Source organism: Egretta garzetta, unplaced genomic scaffold (assembly GCF_000687185.1).
Source record: "Egretta garzetta isolate BGI_Z169 unplaced genomic scaffold, ASM68718v1 scaffold119, whole genome shotgun sequence".
Classification (NCBI taxonomy): domain Eukaryota; kingdom Metazoa; phylum Chordata; class Aves; order Pelecaniformes; family Ardeidae; genus Egretta; species Egretta garzetta.
In genome coordinates, this window is record NW_009260794.1 from 26176 (window position 1) to 51567 (window position 25392).

The window sequence follows — 25392 nt, forward strand, 5'->3', positions numbered from 1 at the left end:
GACGTTTTCCCATTGTATTTCCTTTAGCTGAGGTTCTCCCCTTGTTTTCACCTTTTGCAATGCATAGTGGTAAATCTGCTAGGAGATGTTGGAGGACCTCGTGGAAAGTAATGATGTTTAAGACCCAGGACTGTCGTGAAAGGTGGCAGCCATCCCCCTGGAGCCTGCTCCGAGACACCTCAGTGTGTCTGACTGGGAGGTACCTGATGATTCAGGAGCTCAGAGCACAACTTTGGCAGAAAATGGGAAGCCCAATGCTACCCCCTCCAACACCCTCAATCTGTTCCTCTCCCACCCAGGGAAGTTGCACGGTTGAGTTTGGCTGTTCCCCAGGCACACAGTGATGCCCACATAGCTCTGGGTACACCTGTGTGGCTGGCCAGCGTAGCCAGGAGCAGTCAGCCATTGCAGTGAAGTGGTTGTATTGTAGTTAAGACTGTTGAAACATTAATTAGACTTAATTGGACTCCACAGAGAAAGGTTTTGTTCCGGTTGCCGATACTGAAATCGTTGGTCCAAGCGCTCAGCGTGCAACACTAAAGGATTAAAAAGACAGGTAGAAATAGTATAGCCCTGTTTCAGTTCATGCGTTACTGAACTTCAGCAGCTTTTGTGATCCAATACGGACCCCTTGTGTCCAAAACTGGGAACTTCTGCACTTTTCATTTACACGTTTTCGTTTATAGGATAGTTCAGTTGGAAGGGACCTACAATGGTCATCTAGGCCAACTACCTGACCTGTCCAACTGTTAACCTCATTTAACAAGTGAGAAAATGATCTGTGAGCTGTGCGGCCTCTACAGACCTAAAGGGAAAAAAAATGAAGCAACAAAATTATTTTAGTTAACCAGGGCTGCACGCATGGATCTGAGTACACACAGGGAACAGATTTTTGGGGGTGAGGTGGGGTAAGGTAGTGCCATTTTTGCATAATGATGACTAATAACACACTCTAGAAATGTTTTATAGGATTTGACTGTGAGAGACAGAATTAGTTTGGAAACTTTGCCTTTTGAAGACCATGACAACCACCAGAAAGGTGAAAAACAGTCTCCCTGGGTCATTCCTGTGGAGGTTTTTTGGTAGTAGCTTGGCTGGTGCTCACTTCTCTGCATGGCAGCAGAATTACTGACTGTGCTGGGAACACACAGCTCTTTGCTTAATAACAAGTTACTGTTAATTCTAGTGCTGGCTATAAATTGTGTTAAAAGCTTTATGTGAGATTTTGAGGACCAGACAAAGGATTTGGAGGACTGGAATGGTACTTGTCCCCCGTTGACCAGTTTCTCTGTTAATTCCGTACAAATGCCTTGATTCTCAGACTTCTTTCTCTAAATCTGGTCAGCAGAACCTGCTCACTAGAAACATTTTTGCTCATAGAATCATTAAATCATAGAATGGTTTGGGTTGGAAGGGAGCCCTAGAGGTCACCCAGCCCAACCCCCCTGCAGGGAGCAGGGACACCTTTAACCAGATCACGTTGCTCAGAGCCCCGTCCAACCTGGCCTTAAATGTTTCCAGGGATGAGGCCCCCACTACCTCTCTGGGCAACCCCTGCCAGTGTTTCGCCACCCTCATTGTAAAGAATTTCTTCCTTAGATCTTGTCTAAACCTACCCTGGTTTAGTTTAAAACTATTACCCCTTGTCCTGTCACAGCTGGCCCTTCTAAAAAGATTTTCCCCATCTTTCCTATAGGCCCCCTTTAAGCACTGAACAGCCGCAATCAGGTCTGCCTTGAGCCTTCTCTTCTCCAGGCTGAACAGCCCCAACTCCCTCAGCCTGGCCTCATAGGAGAGGTGTTCCAGCCCTCAGATCTTTTTTGTAGCCCTCCTCTGGACCTGCTTCAACAGGTCCATGTCCTTCTTGTGCTGAGGACCCCAGAGCTGGATGCAGGACTCCAGGTGAGTCATGTCCAGCTTTTCATCCCTCAGTACCAAGTGTCTCTTGCAGGGCTTCTCTCCATTCATTCATCCCCCAGCCTGTATTAATGATGGGGGTTGCCCTGACCCAGGTGCAGGACCTTGCACTTGGCCTTGTTGAACCTCATGAGGTTCCCACAGGCCCACCTCTCCATCTTGTCCAGGTCTCTCTGGATGACATCCCGTCCTTCTGGCATGTCGACTGCACTGCGATGGCAGGCTGTCCTCTATATTCTGTCAGTCCTGAGCACTGGCAGTGCAGGTGAATCGCTTTTAGTGAACAACAATGACAGCAATGGTGCAGTTTCCATGCTTGAGCTCAGTGCCTGTTCTGCTGCAGGGCAAGCTGGTCAGACTTCAGAATCTGGCTTATGCAGGTGAGACTTTGCAGCAGTTTGTTTTTCTCCAGAGATCTCTTGGTCTTGTAGCCTAAGAGAAGCAAAGGCAAGTGAAGCTAGATCAGGAAAGAACCTCATGCATGAGCAGACTCTCCTTTAGGGACCTTTGAGACCATTTTGCTGTTGGAATTACAACTATTTTAAGAAAATGAGAAAGATTTTGCTGCTTGTGTTTGATTCTCAAACCTGAAGATCTCTTGAAAAGTCCTGTTAGTGTGTTGAGAAGATAAAAGTGCAATGTTACATAAAAAGTTTGCTCTTATATCTGTAAAGGGGTTCTACGAAGCGCCATCTAATTACATATTCATATACAGTCCTATGAATTGTTATTTTCTGTATTGATGTTGTTTTCAGAATACACAGATAATAATGCCCTGATTGCTAAGAACTCGTCGGTAATTGTCAGAAGAACCCCTGGTGGAGGAGTCAAAGCTACCAGCAAAACATATGCTCTGTAAGTATCCCTTGAGCATTGTATTCCTCGCTAGGGGTTTCACTGTGTTAACTTTTTTTTTACGGATGTTACTCTACAGATGCGTTTGGGTTGTATCTTCCTTGTTCAAGCTGCTGTTAATGTTTGTTGTCATGGGGTTGATTTTAATGTATCTGTCCCAAAGCAGCCTTACATCTTTAGGCCTGCTGGGACATGGGGTTTGAACTCCAGAGATGGTAACTTTTAGGATGATTCTGTTGGGTTTGTTCTTGGGGTTGATTTTTCTGAGACCCAAGCTGTTTCCTGTTTCCTCTACGTGGAGACATCTCTGATAACATGTGTTTGCTTTTATTGTTTTTATAGTAAAGACAGATACGCACTGTAGTGTGAACTTATGATTTGTTCCCATCTCAGAAGAGTCTCATTCTCAGTGTTTGACTGTTTCTTGCATTTGGGGGTGGGGGTGGGGGGGACATGGCTGATACTCTTATGCCCCAGATCTGGGTTTTCTGCATGCTAGCTACAGAGGAAAGACCAAGGGTTTCCAGCTGGCAAACCATGCAAAACAGTGATTCCTCTTCGTTTCCTGAAGACAATGTCCATTTCAAGCAAGAGAAAAAGAACAATATCCTGAAGTGCATTGCCTTTTGTGCAAGTATGATCATAGAATAGTTTGGGTCGGAAGGGACCCCTAGAGGTCACCCAGCCCAACCCCCCTGCAGGGAGCAGGGACACCTTTAACCAGATCACGTTGCTCAGAGCCCCGTCCAACCTGGCCTTAAATGTTTCCAGGGATGAGGCCTCCACCACCTCTCTGGGCAACCCCTGCCAGTGTTTTGCCACCCTCATTGTAAAGAATTTCTTCCTTAGATCTTGTCTAAACCTACCCTGGTTTAGTTTAAAACCATCACCCCTTGTCCTGTCACAGCTGGCCCTTCTAAAAAGATTTTCCCCATCTTTCCTATGGGCCCCCTTTAAGCCCTGAACGGCCACAATCAGGTCTGCCCTGAGCCTTCTCTTCTCCAGGCTGAACAGCCCCAACTCTCTCAGCCTGATGATGATGGAATAGTTAACCCCTTCCGGATTTGAAACTTCATGAGCATTTTAGCACCTTACCAAATGTTCTTAGTTATCTTTCTATGTCTGTTTTTACCCTGAGATGCTATCCATGCTCCATGTTTTGATTCTGTGTTCCTAAGATTTATGAAGGACAGAGAATCAGACCTATTGATTAAAATTACAGCTATTCAGAGGTGACCATGACATCAGGGTTATTGCTGTTGTTTATGTACCTTACCAAATGTTACTAGTTACCTTTCTATGCCTGTTTTTACTCTCAGCTGATATCTCTGTATTCCCATGATTTACAGTGGACAGAGAATCAGGTGTATTGATTAAAATTACAGCTATTCAAATACCATGCTCACCAGGGGATGATTGCTGTCGTTGATGTATTCACACTGCCCAGTTCTGTATCAACTACCTTAGCATTGTGTGAATGGCCATGTTTTCCAGCTGCCTTAAAGATATGCTTCTCACCACAGTTAGTGGGTATTACTGGCTTGTGGCTCTGCCATCTCTTTCTGGTGTTGGTTCTCACTAAATAAAGGAGACCGATGAGTTACAGCGTATCTCAAACAAACAGTACAGCAGCACCCTGGTACTCATAACGCATCTGCAGCCAAACCCCCTGAATTTATGTGGCCCCTCATGTAAACTTTGGGCGTATTACTGCAGGAGCTGCTGCAGTGCTTTCAGGCACTCCTGAGTAATTCTGGATGCCACAGAGCTCTGCTTATAAACATGGCCTTGTTTTGGGGGTAAATTTATATCTGTATGCTCAGTGCTGTCTTGTCAGTGCATCCTCTGTTTCTGGTTGGATGCCCCCTCTCCTAGTATTGTAATGCTGCCCTAAAATGAGAGGGTAGATGCTGCTTGCATCAAAGGTCAAATAAATACTGGTGTGTGGGGCTAAGGGAAGGATGGCGCTGCTGCTCTAATGTTGAAAATTAACTAGGCAGATCAGCTTTCTATTCCTTCAGCTGGGAACGCTGCAGAACAACTGGTAGAGTGGTTCCTGTTTGGGAAGGATGAATGTGTGCTGTGATGGTGGAGGGGCCTTCAAAAACACATTATTCGCCCTGGAGTATGTTCTTCAAGGTAAATGGGTGAAGAAAGCACTGTGTGATAACCTAAAGTCTTTCCTTTTGGGATGTAGGTGGCTGTCATTGCCAGCCTGGTGGTGTTCTAACAGTGGCAGGAATCATAGAATTCTAGAATAGTTTAGGTTGGAAAAGACCTTTAAGATCATCAAGTCCAACCGTTAACCTAACCCTTCCATCCCACCACTAAACCCTGGCCCTAAGCACCTCGTCTGCCAAGCTTTTAAATATCCCCAGGGATGGGGACTCGACCCCTTCCCTGGGAAGCCCCTTCCAGTGCCTGACAACCCTTTCTGGGAAAAAAATTTTCCCAATGTCCAACCTAAATCTGGTGAAACTTCAGGCCGTTTCCCCTCATCCCATCACCCGTTACCAGGGAGAAGAGACCGACCTCCACCTCGCTACAGCCTCCTTTCAGGTAGTTGTAGGGAGCAATTAAGGTCTCCCCTCAGCCTCCTCTTATCCAGACTAAACAACCCCAGTTCCCTCAGCTGCTCCTTGTAAGACTTGTGCTCCAGACCCCTCCCCAGCTTTGTTGCCCTCTGGACATGTTCCAGCAATGCAACGTCTTTCTTGTAGTGAGGAGCACCACACCAGTTAATGCTAATCTCTTCCACAACATCCTCCTCCTAAAAAGTGCCATAGCGCTCTATTCACCTGCTCCACACCCATTCCAAAGTCTGATGCTGCAACTGTTGCTGCTGGCACCTAAGATGGAGGTGTGGCCTGACAAGCACTGAGCAAAGTGCAATAATGACTTCGTCTCTGCAGGTGATGCCCTTGCTAATACAACCCAGCTTCCCATTGCCTTTCTTTCCCACAGCAGCATGCCATTTGCTCACCTTGAGCTTGTTCTCTGCCGGGACCCCCACAGCCCTTTCCACAGGTACTGCCCCACCATGTAGATCCCAACCTGTTCTACATTCCTTGATTAAGTTTTCCCGGGTACAAGACAAAACACTGGTCTTCGTTGAACTCCTTACAGTTCTCCATAGCCCACTCTTCCAGACTATCCAGGTCGTCATGCAGGGTGGCTCTCCCCTCCAAACTGTCCTGTTCCTGGCTCCATTCACTATCATTGTCAAACTTCATTGCTGTATTCTTGACCCCATCATCCAGATCACTTATGAAGGTGTAAAAAAGCATTGACCCCAACATCAGTCCCTGGTAGATCGCGGTTCTGACGGGTTGCCTCGTTGAAAAAGAGCTATACCACGCAACCTTCTGGGTACCGTCCATCAGCCAGTTCCCCACCCACCACACTGTCTGCTCACATGGACCATAATGCATCATATTCCATAGGAGGTGGCCATGGGAAACCTATACCGAAAGCCTCGAAGAAATCCAGGTAGATGGCATCTGCTGCTCACCTCCCATAAAACAAGCACATTATTTTGTCTTAAAAAGCATATCAGGTTTGTCAAGCACAATTTGCCCTTGATGAATCTGTGCTGGCTCTCCCCAAGCATGTGCTTCACTTGACTTGTGACAGCCCCCACCAGGTTTCATTCCACAAACCTTCACAGGGACTGAATTATGACTGTTGTGCATATGATACCCTGGATCCTCCTTTAAGGCCATCTTGCAGATGAGGGTGACATTAGCCTTCTTCCAGTTATCTGCATTATCCCCCAATCTCCACAGATTATCAAAGATTCTAGCAAGGTGCCTCACAATGACCTTCTTCCAGTGCTCCACTTGCCTCCTCTGACACCCTTTGGTGCACAGTTCATAACCACAGCTTCTGCAAAAACAGTAATATGAAACAAGTCACCAAGAGACAAGCAATAGCTTAATCATTCCAGAGAACTTCGCTTCCTATTCAGAACACAATCTAGAGGCCAACTACATCCTGCCATTAAAATAAAAACCAAACCAACAAAAACAAATGTGCTAAGCCCCAGGCAAAGAATACTTAATATCTTTGAGAAGAAATCTCCTTCACTACCCCTGAACACCACCCACCCACATAACTCTGCTAACCCTCATAAGACAGAATTTAATGATCTGTCCACACAACCTGTTGATGGCTACTCCAGCCAAGATGACTGTACAACCTGTGACCCAACAGTCTAGGCATTTAAACATGTTAACCACAGACAAGGCTATTCCCCCTACCCCCCTGACTCTACACCCCCAGGCAGAGCAGTTCCAGGCCAAACACACACCTGCACAGACCAACATGGAACACTACAAACAATGCACCACAAGGAGGAGAGAAAACTCTCTGCAAGGAGAACAACACATGGATGGAAGATGCCATCAAACAAGACCACCTGCAGGACCGTGACACCGATGCAAGGAGGCTCTAGGGCAATGCCAAAAAACACTAGAATGTCACAGCTCATGACAAGAAGTTACTGTCACAACTGAGAGGATGAATGAGCAGGAAGCCTGCCCTCAAGACCTCAGAACGTAAAGATGCAGGGGACAAATCCCAGTCCATGAAAACGGACACGTACAGCACAGAGCTGCTCACGCAGTCCAGAGTGATGATGCAGAAGAGGACCACCCAGAAACTTCCGAGATTCAAGACTGATCCACACTTGAACCTTGTAGTGCAAGCAAAGAAGCGCCCAGCTGGCGCTATGCTGATGAGCACAACCATTCCAGAGCCTAGGGATGGTGCCCAAGATGTGTGCTGTGCTCCTCGAGTGCAAAGATGACATAGAGACTCAGAAAAGATCTATCACGCAGAAGACAGACAGCGCAAGCTACACAACAGACACAGGCTGGAACTGCCCTGCCCCTGCTCACATCCTGCTGAAACACTCCCTTTACCAGCCTAAAGCAGAGTGTTCCTGGACAGCCCTCTCTCTGCACCAACTTTATAAGCCCTTCCTGCAATTACCAACCTTGACCCCTCCCTCCCCCAAGCCTTCTCCAGCACCACAACTTAACTTTCAGAGTGCCAGGATGTCAGAATCCATCCTCAACAAGAAACACCACAGCCAGCCCGCTGGATCTATCCTGCAGTAACCAGGTTCCTCTCTGTCATCTGCAAAACCAAACCAAGCCACACACGACAGCACCATCAGTCACCATTGAGGCCAAGGGAAGGATGGTTGGGGCACTGTCATGGGATTTGGGAAACTGAAGAATGCTCTCTTCTCCCCTTCTGCTGTGCACCTAAAGATGAGTCACACTCCTCTGCACCTAAAGTCTAGGTTTCCCGTGAATTTCAGAAGGCATGGCATACTGGTTACTGGGTTCAAGGAGCTGGTGAAATGCCTCGTCTCTGTCTCCGCAATGGTGGCTTCAATGCCCAGCTCATTTTTAAACGCTGTACATTTATGGAGCAACCAGCTCTGAAAGGATTATCACTGTATGCTGTTATTTTTGGAGGGTATAACGGGAATAAAAGAGAAGAACTTGGCTTTGAGCAAATGAGAAGGGAAGCAAAGGCTGTGGTCAGGGCTGTTTGGGGACATCTGTGAAGCAGCCCCACACCTGATATGAATGACGACAAGGTGGCCATGAGCCAGCAGGGTGCCCTTGTTGCCAAGAAGCCCAATGGTATCCTGCAGTGCATTAAGAGGAGCGTGGCCAGCAGGGCAAGGTAGGTTCTCCTCACCCTCTACTCTGCCCTGGTGAGACCCTCACCTGGAGTACTGTGTCCAGTTCTGGGCTCCCCAGTTCAAGAAAGATGAGGAACTCCTAGAGAGAGTTCAGAGGAGAGCAACAAAGATGACGGGGGGACTGGAGCATCTCTCCTATGAGGAAAGGCTGAGGGAGCTGGGCTTGTTTAGCCTGAAGAAGACTGAGAGGGGATCTCATCAACACGTACAAATATCTTAAGGGTGGATGTCATGAGGACGGAACCAGACTCTTCTCAGTGGTGCCCAGTGCCAGGACAAGGGGCAATGGGCACAAACTGAAGAAGAAGAGGTTCCAGTTGAACATGAGGAAGAACTTCTTGACTTTGAGGGTGCCCAAGCCCTGGCCCAGGCTGCCCAGGGGGGCTGTGGAGTCTCCTTCTCTGGAGATATTCAAAGCCCAACTGGATGATGTCCTGTTTAACATGCTCTAGGTGAACCTGCTTTAGCAGGAGGGTTGGACTAGATGATCTCCCGAGGTTCCTTCCAACCCCTGCCATTCTGGGATTCTGTGATTCTGTGACTTCTGGAGAACCTAAGAGGTTTCCCTAATTTGAAAACATGAAGGGGAGGGAAGGACCTCATCATTCAGGCTGAAAGGGACCTTGGGAAGTGTCTTGACAACCCTCACAGCAAGGGCAGACAGATTACTCAGGGCTTTATCCAAATATACCTTGATCACATTCTGGGATAGAGCCAGTGCACACTCCCTGGGAAACAGCTTCCAACACTTGACTGTCCTGCTGGAAAGGTTTTTCCCTGTATCAAGCCTGACCCTCTCTTTCTTTTCAACCCACTGCCTCTTGTCCTTGTGTCATGGACATGAGCCTGACTGTCTTTCTGGGAACTGTGCAATGGTGCTGCATATTCTTCTCTACTCCTCTCTGAACAAGCCCAGCTCTTGAAGCCTCTTCTCACAGTACAAGTTCTCCCACCCTGGTGGCCTTGATGGCCCTCCACTGAACTGGCTGCAGTTTGTCAACATCTCTCTGGCATTGTGGAATGACCAAACCTAGGAAAATATTCTGGATAAATCATGCTCAGCAGACTGGCTCTGCTCCGGCTCATACAGCCCAGGATGCAGTTGGCCTTCTTAATTGATTACTCATCTTTTGCCTCATGGAACCCAAGGACCACCAAAGCCTTTCCTGCAGAACTGCTGTCCACCTAGGCAGTCTCTGGCCTATGCAGTGGCATGGGCTTTGTGCACCTCGAGGGCACAACTTACTGGCTATTCTGATGTACATATTGGCCCATTACTACAGCTTGTCTTCGTTTCCTTTGGGATGGCCACCCTGCCCTGCAGTGTAGTGCTTGCTCTCCTCAACATCGTGTCATCTACGAATGCTCTGAAATAGCCCTCTCTTATCTCCTCTGGGTCATTAATAACATGTTATTTGGTGCAGGTTGCAGTCTATGGAGTGTATTGCAATATGTGGCAACCCCACCATCTACAGGCTTCCAGGCAGATACCGCCCATTGACCATGTCCCTGCAAGGCCCACTATTCATCTGGTTATTTACCCATGTACTTATCTATCCAGGCAGACCATAATGTTCTCACTTGGGAACAAAAATATTGCAGGGGGGTGATGCGTAAAACTTCACTGACTTCCAGGTTAAAGAAAACTGCTGGACTGCCTGTGTCCAGCAATCCTGTCCTTTCATTGCAGAATGCAAAGAGGATGAGGAGAGACAAGCAACCCTCACTACAAGAAAGATACTGAATTGCTGGAGCATGTCGAGAGGAGAGCAACAAAGCTGGTGAGGGGTCTGGAGCACAAGTCTTACAAGGAGCGGCTGAGGGATCTGGGGTTGTTTAGTCTGGAGAAGAGGAGGCTGAGGAGAGACCTTATCACCCTCTACAACTACCTGACAGGAGGCTGTAGTGAGGCAGGTGTCGGCCTATTCTCCCTGGTAAAGGGCGATAGGATGAGGGGAAATGGTCTGAAGTTGCACCAGGGCAGGGCTAGGTTGGACATTAGGAAAAATTTCTTCCCTGAAAGGGTTGTCTGGAAGGCACTGGAAGGGGCTACCCCGGGAAGTGGTGGAGTCCCCATCCCTGGAGGTATTTAAAAGCCGGGCAGACAAGGTGCTTAGGGAAAGGGTTTAATGGTGGGATGGCAGGGTTGGGTTAACGGTTGGACTCGATGATCTTAAAGGTCTTTTCCAACCTTAACGATTCTATGATTCTATGACCCTGGGTAAATCCAGTCCCCTTCTCTTTCAGACACCCAGAAATGGGATCAGAGGGAACATGCTCTGGGGCACAGCCTTTCGCTCCTCTGCACAGCATTTGGGCATTTCTGAAAGGTGCATGCAACCCACTGGTGCATTTCCCCCATTGCCTGGGATTCCCCACAGATTCCATGACTTTTCAAAGGCGATGGACAGTGGCTTCATTGTCACATTGGCCTGCTCACTCAGCTCCCTGGGGTGCTGCCCCTCCTCCCCCACAGACTGGTAAGGATTGTGTTAGCTCAAGTCATCCCTGACTTGATCCCCATCCACTGCTGGCTGTTCTCTAGAGTCCTGCCCTGAGTCACAGAGGCCTGGGAGACCTTGCTGGGAGGGACTGAGGCGAAGAGGACACAGAGAAGCTCAGGTCTATCTACACCGGCTCTTACTGAATTCAGCAGTGCCCACGCAGTATCTGTGCTTCTCCCTTAACTGCTCCTGCAGTAGCACACACACATTGTGGTGCCCTTCAGTTGCCTTTCAAGGTCAGACTGAGTTTTGATCTGGACCCTTGCTGAGCTTGGAGGCTGCTGTCCTTGAAGACCAGTGGTACTGAGCTCTGCAGCCATGTCACAGCTCTGTCTCCTCAGGAATGGCTCCAGCTCTTCCTGTCTGTGCCCCTGGCCAAGGGCATTGCTGCACATTTGGGCTGAAGCCCTGCAGCTGTGGAAGCAGGCAAGCTCTGACTTGCCATAAGGAACCTGGTACCAAACATCCATGATGCCGTGTGTGCAAAGGCTTTTCTTCAGAGCAGAGGCATGGCTTGGACACAAGAGATCTGCATGTATTTCTAAGACCAGGTCTAAAGACCCAGGACGAAATGCCTAAATTCATGGAACTGAACACATCCTCTCAGTTTGGAGAAATTTGTTAACTCCCTGTCACCTTCCAGGTGTCCTGTCTCATGAATGCACAAAGAACATGATTCTCATGGCACAGGATTTTTCTAAGAGGAGTAACGACACTGCAGGAAAGGAGTGTCTCTCCCCAGCTGAGGGAGAGAAAATCAGGGATGACTTCAGCCTATGTCACAGCAGGTTCCCCTACAGCCCCAGGGACACCTGGAGGGAGCCCAGAGGGGGCAGAGCAAGTGCTGCCTTGGGCTGGTCCTCTGCTGCTGAGCTGGGCTGGGCTCCTGGGATGGAGGGAGCTGATGGCAAGTGGGCAGTGATACAGAGAGACAGCTCTGCCCAGGAGCAGCTCCTCTGCAAAGCGCAGCAGGGCTGAGGGCACTGCCTGCAGGCACTGAGGGAGAGGAGTGAGGCAGAGAGAGGTTAGAGGCTATTTGGGGTGGGAGGATGCTGAGAGCTCACTGGAAGAGAAATCTTCACAGCCCTGTACATGGTAAGTCTCTGGGTGAAGGGCAGTGTAGCTGGTGTACCTGAAAGGGATATCCAAACGGTACATCTCACCGCAGATATAATCGTTCAGAAGGACTCTCAGTTTCCCCGTTGTAGAGGAGGAGGATGTGCTGCAGAGCAGGGACTTCCTGCTGCAGCATCAGAATGGGGCATGACGGCTGCCTTCTCCCAGGGACCACTCCAGGGTTTTGCACCTGGGTGTGCAGCCAGTATTGCCCAGGGCTGTCACTGAGAGCAGGGTCCTGGTGACCCAGGGGGCCGTGCACCAGGGCAGGGACTCTGTTGCCTGCCAGGGTGGGCACTCAGCCTGACCAAGTTGATCCCACAATGCTGTGAGGAGAAGCTGTGATTGTAACCTGCGAGCCCTGGCAGGGTAGTATCCTTCTGCTGTTCAGAGGGTGCAACATGGGTCAGGGCTGCTCAGACTTCTACATCACCCAGAGGACATTTGCAGATTGGTCATTTTAAAGATGCATGTCAAGGTAGGGGATTCCCTGAAAGGGTCAAAATCTGTGCTTTGGGTTTTCTTCTCTTGGTTGGCTGGGTAGGAAGTGGGAGATGGGAATTTATTTCTCTGCTCTGGAATAGGCAATGAGACCCCAGTTCTCATCAGGACTTATCTGAGCTGCTCCTCCCCCCCCTGCACACACGGAGATGTCCCTGGGCAGTGCCCTGCTGCCAGGAGGTGTCTGCAGGGCAGAGCTGAGCACACAGCAGGTAGGATGGTCACTGTGAGCATTCAGAGCGGGGAGATGTGGGGACAGAGAAACAGGTCCTGGCCAAGAAGAGCTCCAGGCAGCAGAGCCATGGGCAGGAAGGAAGAGAGAACTGCTGCCAGAAATGCTGTGGGAGGAGGGATTCAGGCATCTCCCTGCCATCCCCTGCAGTGCAGACACTTTCCCTGGAGCCACCCCCTGGTCTCTTCACTCACACAGCAGAGCCCCTGCCCTTAATGTCATGGAGACTTGGCCATGAGTTGCCTTCCCAGAAGCCTGGCCACCAAAGAGGAGAAAACCTCCAGTGTCTGACTGAGTCTCCCTCTCCTGCTTCTCTTGAAAAGGGGTCCTTGGGCATCTTCTCCTCTTCTACCTTCCACCCTTGTTCTTACTGTTGCACTCCCTGGGGTGTTTGGGGGGTGAGGATTCAAGTGCAGCTCAGACACCAATGTTGTGTGTCCTGCCATGCACATCTGCCCATGGAGAAAAAGCATCCCACTTGCGTCGTGTGACCCTTTGGGGCACTGGGTACTGCAGTGTGTGTGGCTGGCAGGGATCTCAGCCTCTCTAAAGGACGTAACAAAGAGAGGAGATGGGAGTCTTTCCTTGGGAGGTCCTGCTGGGCTGCAGGCTGCCCTCCAGGATGGCAAAGCTCTCCCGTGGCATCTCTATGTTATGCAGAATCCCCCTGGAGAAGACCCCTGGGTGCTGAGGCCACTGAAATGCTGCTGGGTGGCTGTAGGTGGGCAGCTACCATGAGCCCTGGGTGTCCCTGGTTGGGAGGGCAGAGCTGAGATCCTCCTCAGGTATGATGGGCTGAGGGGTCTGGAGATCTGCACTTGGGAACTGCATTCCTCTGCTCCCAGCAGTGCCCTGTTTCTTTTGGGGGGAACCCCCGAGTGCAATAGGCCTGCAGCTGAATGAGCTGCCAGCACAGGGCAGCTGAGAGCAGGGCTGATGGACAGAGTGGATGTCCTCCCTCTGCACTAAGGGACAGTCCCTTTGCCTCTCAGCACCCACAAGATTTTCCTGGCAGTGCAGCAGAAATGCCAGGGATTTCTGCATGAAAACCACTCCTCAGCTGTGGTGGAGCAACTGGGCCAGAAGAAATAAAACAAAATCCCCACAGCTCTGCTTTGCAGTCAGGTGAGTTGGGAGTGACAAAGCTGAAAAGCTCTTTGATATCATGACAGAATTTAATCTGAGATCACCCTGAGGTCTTCTTACCTATAGTTGTAGGGCATGACTGACTCCTACAGACCCTCATGCTCCCTGGGGTCACTGAAGGTCGTCCTGAAAAGGGAAAGGTGGTTTTGGGAGTTTCTATAAGAAATTGAATAGATTCTTATCAATAGATTTTTATCTTCCCTAAGTTCTCACTTCCTTTACCTCCTTCTGCAGATCCTATGTCCAGAGGGACAAAATGTCCAACAGCAGCTCCACCACTCAGTTCCTCCTCCTGGCATTCGCAGACACACGGGAGCTGCAGCTCTTGCACTTCTGGCTCTTCCTGGGCATCTACCTGGCTGCCCTCCTGGGCAACGGCCTCATCATCACCGCCATAGCCTGTGACCACCGCCTCCACACCCCCATGTACTTCTTCCTCCTCAACCTCTCCCTCCTCGATCTGGGATCCATCTCCACCAATGTTCCCAAGTCCATGGCCAATTCCATCTGGGATACCAGGGCCATCTCCTATGCAGGATGTGCTGCCCAGGTCTTTATATTTATGTTTTTGATGTCAGCAGAGTATTATCTTCTCATTGCCATGGCTTATGACCGCTACGTTGCCATCTGCAAACCCCTGCACTATGGGACCCTCCTGGGCAGCAGAGCTTGTGTCCACATGGCAGCAGCTGCCTGGAGCATTGGATTTCTCACTGCTGTGCTGCACACGGCCAATACATTTTCACTTCCCCTGTGCCAAGGCAATGATGTGGAGCAGTTCTTCTGTGAAGTCCCCCAGATCCTCAGGCTCTCCTGCTCAGACTCCTACCTCAGGGAATTTGGGCTTATTGTGTTTAGTGTGTCTGTGGGCTTTGTTTTTTTCATTTTCATTGTGGTGTCCTATGTGCAGATCTTTAGGGCTGTGCTGAGGATCCCCTCTCAGAAGGGGTGGCACAAAGCCTTTTCCACATGCCTCCCTCATATGGCTGTGGTCTCCCTATTTCTCAGCACTGTAATGTTTGCCCACCTAAAGCCCCCCTCCATCTCCTCCCCATCCCTGGATCTCATGGTGGCAGTTCTCTACTCAGTGGTGCCTCCAGCAGTGAACCCCCTCATCTACAGCATGAGGAACCAGGAGCTTAAAAAGGCCCTTTGGAAACTGATGCAATGGGTGCTATTTCACTGGCAATAACCTGCCTCCCCTCTTCTGCACATTTCCCAGATTTTCTCTCAGGCCATAATTCTGATTTTTTCTACAGTAATAACTCTACTTAGAGATAATTTTCTTAGTATATAGTCCTTTTGTTGACATAGCTTCTGTCAGATAGCAGCTCCATCATTAAAAGGATATCTCTTTGTTGAGTACCTGAAGGCAGGGCTATTCCTCCAAATTTGCTTCCAGGAAAATGTCTTGGGAATTCATGTGTCTATTCTCCTTTTGTTCTCATTGCTTTTTGGGTTAAGCTCATGAAATAACTGGTTTCAAAAGTTCTGGATTAAAAAACCCTGTTCTTGTTGTCCAGTGTCAAGGGAATTGGTCCATGAGCTCCCCGTTATCTTCTCAGTTTGCTTAATGTACGGCAGGATACTACTAAAATTAATTTTGAGGTGTGAGGAGAGAACAGGGACTCACCACGTGCCCTGGAGTTAGCAGGTATGGAAAGGTGAAACACCCTCAAACATGAAATCCTGCGAAGGGAAAGCACTAAAGCGAGGTCTTCACAAACAAGAACACTGCAGCGCCATGGGAGTCAGCAGGGACTTGGCAGGCAGAGGGAGGGGGGACTGGAGAGATGCAGGAGCTTCTTGAGGACCCCCAGGGCTGGGCCTCTGGTGCTGTCATGGGGAGTGGGGCTGGTGGGAGCAGAGGAGGGGGAAATGCAGTTGGTGTTGGGGATTGCCTATAATCTGAGTCCAGGAGATCTCAGTATCTTGCTTGCTCATGCCCTTGGGGCCACACCAGCCCTGGGGCTGATGAGGAGCCTGAAGCCCACTCTCTGCCCCCCCCCCCCCCCCCTATCAGCTTCTGTGCCCTTCAGAGGGGCTGGGGCTTTGGTGTGAATGCCCAGAGCTCTGCAGCACTCTGAAGTGGGCTCTGTTGTGGGGCCATCCCAGACTGGGCTGCTCTGCTGGGCTGGGGAGAGATCAGGGGAGGTGGGGAGAGCTGGGGAGGGGCTGGTCTGGGATGGGAGGAGCCTGGGGAGAGAAAAACGACAGTGTAGATCTAAGATGTGTGAGTGTGCAGGGTAGGGGCAGCCAGCACTCACCTTGCAGAGCCAGGTGACACGGTGAAGGAAGCAAGGCATCAAATGGGCAGAGGAGAGGGTCCTGGTCTGCGCCATGTACCCTGAACACCCCGGGGAAGCTGCCCCAGGAAAACTGCCCCATATCAGTCCCACACATTGGACATTTCCATCTCTGGCCAGACACCCCAGCCCTGAGGAGGGACCTTTGCTGCATGGTCACCTTTGTCCTCCTCTGGGGCTCACTGATACCCAACTCCACTGCCGTGACCAATAAAAAGGGAAAACAGTTGCCTACTGACCCTCATTACACACCAAAGCCCATAGCTCTTGCCACAGCTGATCTCTCAGCCAAGCTCTTTCTCAGACAGCTCCAGCTCGATCAGGTGTTCATGGCCTTTTCTTGACAAATATAAGACAAGTCCACTGATTGAGATCCCACCAACTGGCTAGGTTCCTTGCTCCAGTTTGGCTCTGAGGGATTTCTCAAAACCCCAGCTCTCTCAGCCTTTCCTTGTCCATAATGTGTTCCAGGTCCCAACCATCCTTCTGCCCTCAGGCAGGACTCACTCCAATCTGCCAGGGTCTTTCTTGTGCTGGGAAGCCCCATACTGCACACGTCAGTTCTGATGTGGTCCTGTGGTGAGTTAACCATGGCCAGCAGCCAGACAGCCTCTCAGCTCCTCATGCACTCTCCTCATTCAACAGGACAAAGGGAGAAAATAAACCAAAAAATCTCATGGGTCAAGATAAAGACAGGGAGATCACTTACCAATTACTGTCACTGGCAAAAACAAAGTAATTCTCCTTTATACTCAGAGAATCATGGAAATGTCAAGATTGGGCAGGACCTGTGGAGATAATCTAGTTCAACCCCCAAGCTGAGGCAGGGTCAGCTTGAACAGGTTTCTCAGGACCTTGTCTAGGTGGTTTTGGAATGTGTCCATAGATGGACACTCCACAACCTCTCCGGGAAACCTGTTCCAGTGATTGACCACCTTCATTGTCAAAAAGAATTTTTGTGAGTTCAGATGTCATTTTATATACATTAATAACGTCCTTCAAAACCTTTTCTTCTCCAGACTGAACAGTCCCACATCTCTCAGCCGTTCCTCCTATGAAAGATGCTCCCGCCCCTTAAAACACCTTTGTGGTCCTTTGCAGGTTTTGGTGGTCAACAGCTTTCTTGTGCTGGGGTGCCCTTCACTAGAAACAGCACTCCAGATGTGGTCTCATGAGTGCTGAGTAGAAGGGAAGGGTCACCTCCCTCCATCTGCCATTTACTAACTGAGCCCAGGAGGCTGTTGGCCTTTGCTGCAAGGGTGCATTGATGGCTCATGTTCAGGTTGTTGTCTTCAGGTATCCCAAGGTCCTTCTCTGTAGAGCTGTCAGCTAGCTGGTGAGCCCCCAGCATGATGTTCACGGTGTGGTTGGATCACAGGCTGTCCTCCCCTAGAGACCTTCTCAGCAGCAGCTTGTCCTTCCTGGAGATCAGCTCCACCTCTCTCAAAGGCCCCACACAGTGCTGCAGAGTTACCTGGGACAGCAAACTCCTCTCCTGCCAGGGCTGCACAGCCCAGGCCTGTTTCTCCCTGGCCTTGGGGACTGCAGCTTTTGCTCTCTTTGTGGGAATCTCGTTCATCATGATGTTGCCACCTGCAATCCACTCCAGCATGCCTCTGCTGGCAAGCAAAGCCTTTCTGCACATTGGCTCCAATCTCTTAGTACCAGGTTTCCACATGACAAATCTACCCTTGTCCCTGGTGCCACATTTGAGGTGCTGCTGCCCAAATGGCCACCAAAGCCCACTGGGGCACAGACTGCAGGACACCCATGGGCCATCCCAGAGCTGTGACGTTGATGGAATAAGAGCCCACAAGAGGAAGGACAGATCTCTCCTTGAAAGGATACACAACAGGTTAGGCGGGCTTGTGTGAGGGTCAGCTTTTAAATGGGCTGCTCTTCTGCTCACCTGGATCTGGCTCTTCCAAAAAAGGAAGAGCTGGTCAGGGATGTGAAGACTAGTGCTAGCCTTGTCGGTAGTGACCCTGAAGTTGTGCACTCCCAGATCCCCAGGGACGTGGGGAAGGACACCAGCAGAGCACAGACCCAGCACATCAGGGGATGAGAATTTGGCCTCCTAAGGGCACTGGCAGGTGGGATCCTGTGGGGCAGTGTCAGGGCCCTGAGAGTATCCAGAGATCTTCATGGCCCTTCCCACCCTCACCTGCGGGATCCACCCACACCTCTCTTCCATGGACCCAGGAGACCATTGAAGCCCACTTCCAGCCCTAGCTTCATCTATGCTGCAGGTGTACTGGTCTCCAGTCACAGCCAGAGGCACAGCCTTGCCTGTCCATGGATCCTGTGGATTTGCACTTGCAGACTTACTTCCCAGCTTGGTTCTTTATGGGGTGTACAATGAAATGGCACCATTGCCCTCCAGGTGCCGGAACCCAGAAGATTCAGAGCCCTAGGGCCTTTCTACTTCCTTTCTTCTCATCGCCTCATCACTTTAAGAGGAGAGGGAGGAAAAGCAGGTGAGCTTTCTGGGTGCCAGGGATTGAAACAGGGGAGCAGAGCCTTCACATGTGAAATGATCTAAAAGCTACACTAGGTCAAATGTGTTATCGTCAGCTCCTTCCTATGAGGCATGCAATCTCTCCATCTCCCTCTCCTTCAGTAGTTCAGTTGATAGTACCCAAGCCAGAGGCTTTCTTTCCATTCTATTTACAGCCTAAAGCACGCCATGGTCTGGAGATACGCCAGGAAACTTGCAGCAGAATCACATTCCTCTGGACAAGAAGGTGGATGCTCCCAGGAATCTCAGGAAGCATGGTCTAATGATAGTTCTGTCCTGCGAGGTGGTCAAATGTAAACTCTTTCCTTGGATGCTGACATTTACTGAGCAACCTAGTCTGACCTCAGGGCTCACCCTGCTTTGAGCTGGGTGTTGAACTCGAGACCTCCTGAGCTCCCCTGCACTCTGAATTGTCCTGCGATGTAGATAACCTTACCTCCACCTTAATCTCTTCTAGTAGGGTGTGTGGTAAGGAAAAGCCTTATGGGTGGGCTGGTGTTGCAGATGAGTTCAATGCACCTCACTCAAAACAGAGAAGCAGCAATATCCTTACTGAGGCAAAATAATAATTTGACAGAGTTCAATAAATTCTGTGGAATTTAACAAAGTTTAACAGGGGTTTGACAAGGTTCTGTAAGTTTGATGGCAAGGGTCACCTTATTAACGACTGCATGGAAGAAACAGACAAAGGAAAATTTAGACAGAATTGCATTTGAATGATTCACAGAGAGACTGGAGACACAAAAGGGTAAGGAAGACCCTCCCACTGAGTCATGAGGTCCAGAGTGAACCCCCCTGTTCTCTAAATTCTTTATGGAGTCTAGGTGTGGCTAGGTCCAGTCTTAGTCTCAGACTTGGACAACAGTTCGTGCCTAATTGAATTATCTATGCAAAGTTTATAATACAATTGAATAGCTGCAGGGTTGAGTAATGTTTCATCAGTATTAATTCAGCATGCGATCAGTCATTTACCGAGGATCTGTTGCAAGCAAGGGTTGGTAAGAAAGGATCTCTGAGTCTCAGGTAAGGAGTCTCACACCCTGAGTGGTGTCCCTGCTCAAGGGGAGAGTCACCTGGCATGCAGTCCAGCTGCAATTCAGGGAGAGCTCCAGCGGGGCTCATCCTGATGGTAATATTGATAGAGTGAAGGAGGTGAATGCTGGTCAATGTGTCAGAGTGACACCGTGAGCATCGATGCATATGAGCTTGGAACACCAGTCATGTGACTGACACATGAGTAGCGGGTGGCTTTTTCAAGACTCATTTATCGAGGAACAAAGAAAATTGTGGGTACAAGGAGCCTCATGCCTACCTTTCTTGGGGGGGTTGACAGTTGGACTTAATGATCTTGGAGGTCTTTTTCCAACCTGAATGGTTCTATGATTCTGTGATAATATTCCTTTTCATGTAGTTGTACTATGAACTAAACACTTTATCCCACAAATACAACAGCTTAAGTGAGCCTTCTTGGGGCTCTGCCTGCCAGCATGGCTGAATTGCAGAGATTTCCCCTGGAGCTGGGGCACCTCTCAAGGTTGCTCCTCGAGGCAGCGAGGCCCTTTAACAACAGCAGATCTTAGGTAAGTGATGAATATTGTGCATAAGCTGGGAGTATGGTAACTTTGATTTCGTTCAGTAACTTTGCATGCTGAATTAAAATTAATGAAGCATTCCTAATCCATGTAGATACTCAATACCAATTATTGTAAACTTTGCATAGATAATTCCATTAGACATAAACCGTTGTCCAAGTCTAATAGTAAGATTGGACCAAACTGCACTAGGGCTCCATACAGAATTTTGAAAGTGATGATGTCCACTGTGAACCTCATGACTCAACAGGAGGATCTTCCTTACCCTTTGCATCACCAGTCTCGATGTGAACCACTCTAACTTGGTTTTCCTTTGTCTGTTTCTTCCATGCGTCACCAAAATTGGGAAGGACGAACCTCGTAACACCAATGTAGTGTTAAAAGGCAGACATTCTTTATTCACGGCACCGGATGCACGGAGGATCACTCCACCTAATGTGCATACCTGGCACCTGTTTCAGTCAGGTTATATAAATCAAATATATACATATTCATTACATTCATACATAATCAATAACATTCTCGCTAGTGATTGGTACAAATTCTCTCACTTCCTATGTAAATTACTGCCCAAACTCAGTTGTTCACTTCTATTGTTCTCTTTTGAGTAGGTGGTATTGTTTGGGTAGGTGGTCAATGAGTCGGTGGTCGTGATCTCCCCCTCCTGGAATTACCTCTTACCTCAGTCTTGGTAGTCCTAGCCAGCTTTCTCAGTCCACTACACGAAACTACCTTCCATCTTCTTCTTTTGACAGGTGCACATTGTCTGTAGTTTCAGCTACATTAATAATTACCTTAAGACTACAGATCATAGTCATGATACACTACTCATTGTCTTGAACTTAGTGTTCAGTTGGGTAGGGCTGTACAGAAGAGAACATAGCAGCATTCGTGGTTGCATTTTGTAGTTAACTGATTCGATCCCATCACCCCAATGCTTAAAACTAAGGTACATAACAATTTCATCATTATTTTGATACACATGCAGTAATTAATAAGGTGAACTTTGCCATCAAACTTAAAGAACCTCGGCAAGCCCCTCTTAAAATTTTTTAAATTCCATTGAACTAATTGAACTCTGTCAAATTTTTATTTTACCTCATAAAAACATGTTGCTGCTTCTCTCTTCTGAGTGAGGTGCATTCCACTCATTTGCAACACAGCTTTCCCCTGAATGGAATCCCAAGGAACAGGAATGGCTTCCCAATTCAGTGTCATTGACAAAACGTGGTGAGAGTTGCCTCCTCTGGGTCATGGATACAGGTGTCAAACTGCAGAGGGCTGGGGAGAGTCCCCGGTGCTGCCCCACAATGCCTCAGGATGTCCCCCTGGCCTCCAGGTAGGACATGACCCCTTCACCACAGCCTCATCATCCAATTGGTGGTTTTCCCATCTCTTTGTGTGTCCATCCAGTCTGTAATGGCCTAACGTGCATACAGGAGTATTGAGGGAGACTGTGTCAAGAGTTTTGCTGAAGCTGAGGCAAATGACATCCACTTTTTATCTCCTCATGCTCAGCTGCAGGCTGTCAGGCTGGCAAGGCGTGCTTCACCCTTGGGAAGGCCATGTTGGAAGTTACTCTCTTCTAGGTGCCCAGACATGTCACCCAAGAGGAGTCTAATGGATGGCACACGCCTCACCACAGTGAGCTTGTACAGCCTGGGGTTCCCAGAGTTGCACTTTTGGCCTTGCTCAAAGATGGGTGCAACATTGGCTTGTTTTCTCTCACAAGAGACCTCTGCCAATGCCATGACCTTTCACAAAGGATATTCCCAAGAAATACCCATCTGCCCCATCACCACTGTTCTGCCTGTTAGACCATGTGCTTCACTTCTCTGATCTTTCATGTATTTGTTCCTGTCTAGGATACAATGACCATTTCTGAAGTCATCTTCTCATCAGACTGCCTAGGAAAAAGCCATTTCCATTATTCTCCGGGTTTCTCCTCCCCTTATTCTCTGTTCATTCAGATACCGCTCACCTATGCTGCTGGTTTGAGCTTCAGGGAGCAAAAGCTTACACGTCTTTCAACAGTCAAATTGTCTCCTCTGCCAACTCTGTAACTGCGTTTATCTCTGCCTCTTTGTATCTACCTCTCAAAAATATTCCTCTTAAGATTACCCCTTGTAGAAAGACCACCTCATTAAAGACAGCTAGTATTTAGCATATGGTGGAGGAGTGTGTTTTGTTGTTTGTGAAACTTGATCGTGCTTGGCTTGGCCTTGCTTGTAAATAGGAAAAGTTCTTCTGTGCCTGTGTGCAGCCAGATCTTTAAGGAAAGCAGGGGGAGATGGTGCACAGGAGCTGTGGCATCCAGCTGCAGAGTTCAGTGGAGATGTCTGATGTGAGGACAAGTGATGCAAATGCCAAGGGGCCAATGAGAGCAATGGTGGGGTTGGGGAGGTGAGGAGCAAGGTTGTCCATACGGTGTCAGACCTCAAGGAACTGCTTCTCCTGCTGATCCAGACCTCCTGAGGAGACACTCTGGATCATGATTATTTGGAGAATGCTCATATGACCTCTTCTCTAAAATTAAAAGTAATAAAATGCTCCCTTTAAAATAAAAAATAAATTTTAGCAGGTGCACTTTGAAGTCTACTGCCTTAACTACCCTATGAAACAGCTCCAATTAGCTATGCAAGTCTTGAAGAAAATTACAAAAAAGATAAATAGGTCATTAGGGCATTTGGGGCTCATTACATGAACCTCAGCTGCTGAGAGAAGACTGAACAAGCAGCTCAAGAAGTCCAAGTCAGAAGCAAAACCCAAAGTTCCTTGAAGCATTCATGGGCCCCACTGAGGGCAATCACTGACAAAGGCTCCCCATGGACTCATTAGAGCAGATAACTGGAAGCCATGCTTGCGGGGCAAAGGCCCTGAGCAGGTGCCTGTAATGCTGAGAAAAGCCTTGGCTTTGTTTGAGGAAGCAGAAAGGCCAAACTCTGAGGCCCTGGCAAGACAGAGCCTGAGACCCTCACATTAAAGGTTCATCTCGCGGGCCTTGGTGGCACAGGCAACTTCTATAGCCAAGGGGAAAGAGAATTTGACTGTGATGACCCTTGCAGCCCTGCCAGAGCCCTTGGCCATCTCCCCTGCAGGCTGCCTGACACTGTCCTTTCCTTTCAGGTTGTTGACATCTGTCTTGCTTTCCCACCTGGCTCTCACCCTGGCATTTCCATACCTTCACTGATTTCTCTTTACTCTCTCTGGCCATTCCTTGAAACACAAAGCCATGGGCTGATCCAGACTCCCTCTGGGTGACATCTTGCACCACAAAGCTACACTTTGATTGCAACTTCTTTTCCTCACTACACCTCCAGTCTGAACCTTCCAAGCTGCTCCTTTTTTCCAATGACCAAGAAAAGCTCCAGCATTTCTGAAACCACCCTTCAAGCAGTTGAAGGCTACTGCTAGAGTGCCGTGAGCCTCCACTTTACAAGGCTAAAGAAGCCCAGGTCCCTCAGACTCTCCACACAGGCCCCAACCACCATCCTGGCAGATCTCCCCTGGAACATCTCCAGTTCCTCCCCATTCCTCCAGACCAGCAGCCCTACAGCCAGACACATGAGTCCAGAGGTGGCCAGAGCAGTGCTGATACAAGGGGGATGAGAACTCCCTTCTCTGGGTGTCCATGCTCCAAGTAACACAGCCCTCTATGCAGCTGGCTTTATTCATGGTGAGTAGGGACCACTGGCTCCTATGGCATTCCTCTTTGTGCCCAGGCCCTTCTCCTCAGGGTCACTCCTGACATGGTCAGGTGCCAGCCTGCCCTCACATCTTGGGTTATTCCTATCCTCCAAAACCCACTTGCAACCTCTCCTTGTAAAACTTAATGACGTTTCTATTGCCAGATCCCAGAGTTTGTCCAGGTCCCTCTGGAGTGACACTCTGTGTGGGCAGCTGTTCCTGTGTGTACAGTTGGCCCACCAGATCTGTGGTGCCTCTGACAAGATAAGAGCATGAGGAATTGCAGGGCACTCCAGATAACTGCAAGAGGTAGTGGTTTAATGGAATTGCTGACAAAGGTAGGAATTCCCCTGGTGACAAGCTCAGAGACACCAAAGGAGACTACAAAGGAAGCCAAATTAAGGCCAGGGAGGAAAAAGTGAACAGAGATGGGCTGTTTGCATGAGATGGTACCAGGATGGTCAAGGGGAAGAAACTGTGAGCGGGAAAAGAGGTAAAAGGGAAGAATCAGCCAAGCAAAGGAAATAATTGGAGTCTTTTACGGGTAACTGCCAAGCAGCCCCACATCTGATCGGCGGGGCAGAGTCCAGTTGGATGCCGGTAGCTAGTGGAGTTCCCCAGGGCTCGGTACTCGGCCCAGTCTTGTTCAACTTGTTCATCAATGACCTGAACGAGGGGACGGAGTGTACCATCAGCAGGTTTGCTGATGACACAAAACTGGGAGGAGTGGCTGATACACTGGAAGGCTGCGCTGCCATTCAGCGGGACCTGGACAGACTGGAGAGCTGGGCGGAGAGGAACCTGATGAAGTTCAACAAGGGCAAGCGTCGAGTGCTGCACCTGGGGAGGTCAAACCCCATGCACCAATACAGGCTGGGGGCTGACCTGCTGGAAAGCAGCTCTGCTGAGAGGGACCTGGGAGTCCTGGTAGACGACAAGCTGACCATGAGCCAGCAATGTGCCCTTGTTGCCAAGAAGGCCAATGGTATCCTGGGGTGTATTAAGAGGAGTGTGGCCAGCAGGTCGAGGGAGGTTATCCTCCCCCTCTACTCTGCCCTGGTGAGACCCCACCTGGAGTACTGTGTCCAGTTCTGGGCTCCCCAGTTCAAGAAAGATGAGGAACTCCTAGAAAGAGTCCAGAGGAGAGCTACTAGGATGATAAAGGGACTGGAGCACCTCCCCTACGAGGAAAGGCTGAGAGAGTTGGGCTTGTTCAGCCTGAAGAAGAGAAGACTGAGAGGGGACCTTATCAACACATACAAATATCTTAAGGGCGGAAGTCAAGAGGACGGAAGCAGT

The 25392-nt window shown here is 49.2% G+C and overlaps 1 protein-coding gene across 1 annotated transcript; it reads left to right on the forward strand.

The window, feature by feature from the left end:
• Positions 1 to 14246: 14246 nt before the first annotated feature.
• Positions 14247 to 15182, forward strand: LOC104133339 (olfactory receptor 14A16). Its single transcript, XM_035902115.1, has one exon. It carries the CDS (start codon positions 14247 to 14249, stop codon positions 15180 to 15182), a length of 936 nt encoding a protein of 311 aa, XP_035758008.1.
• The last annotated feature ends 10210 nt before the right edge of the window (positions 15183 to 25392 follow it).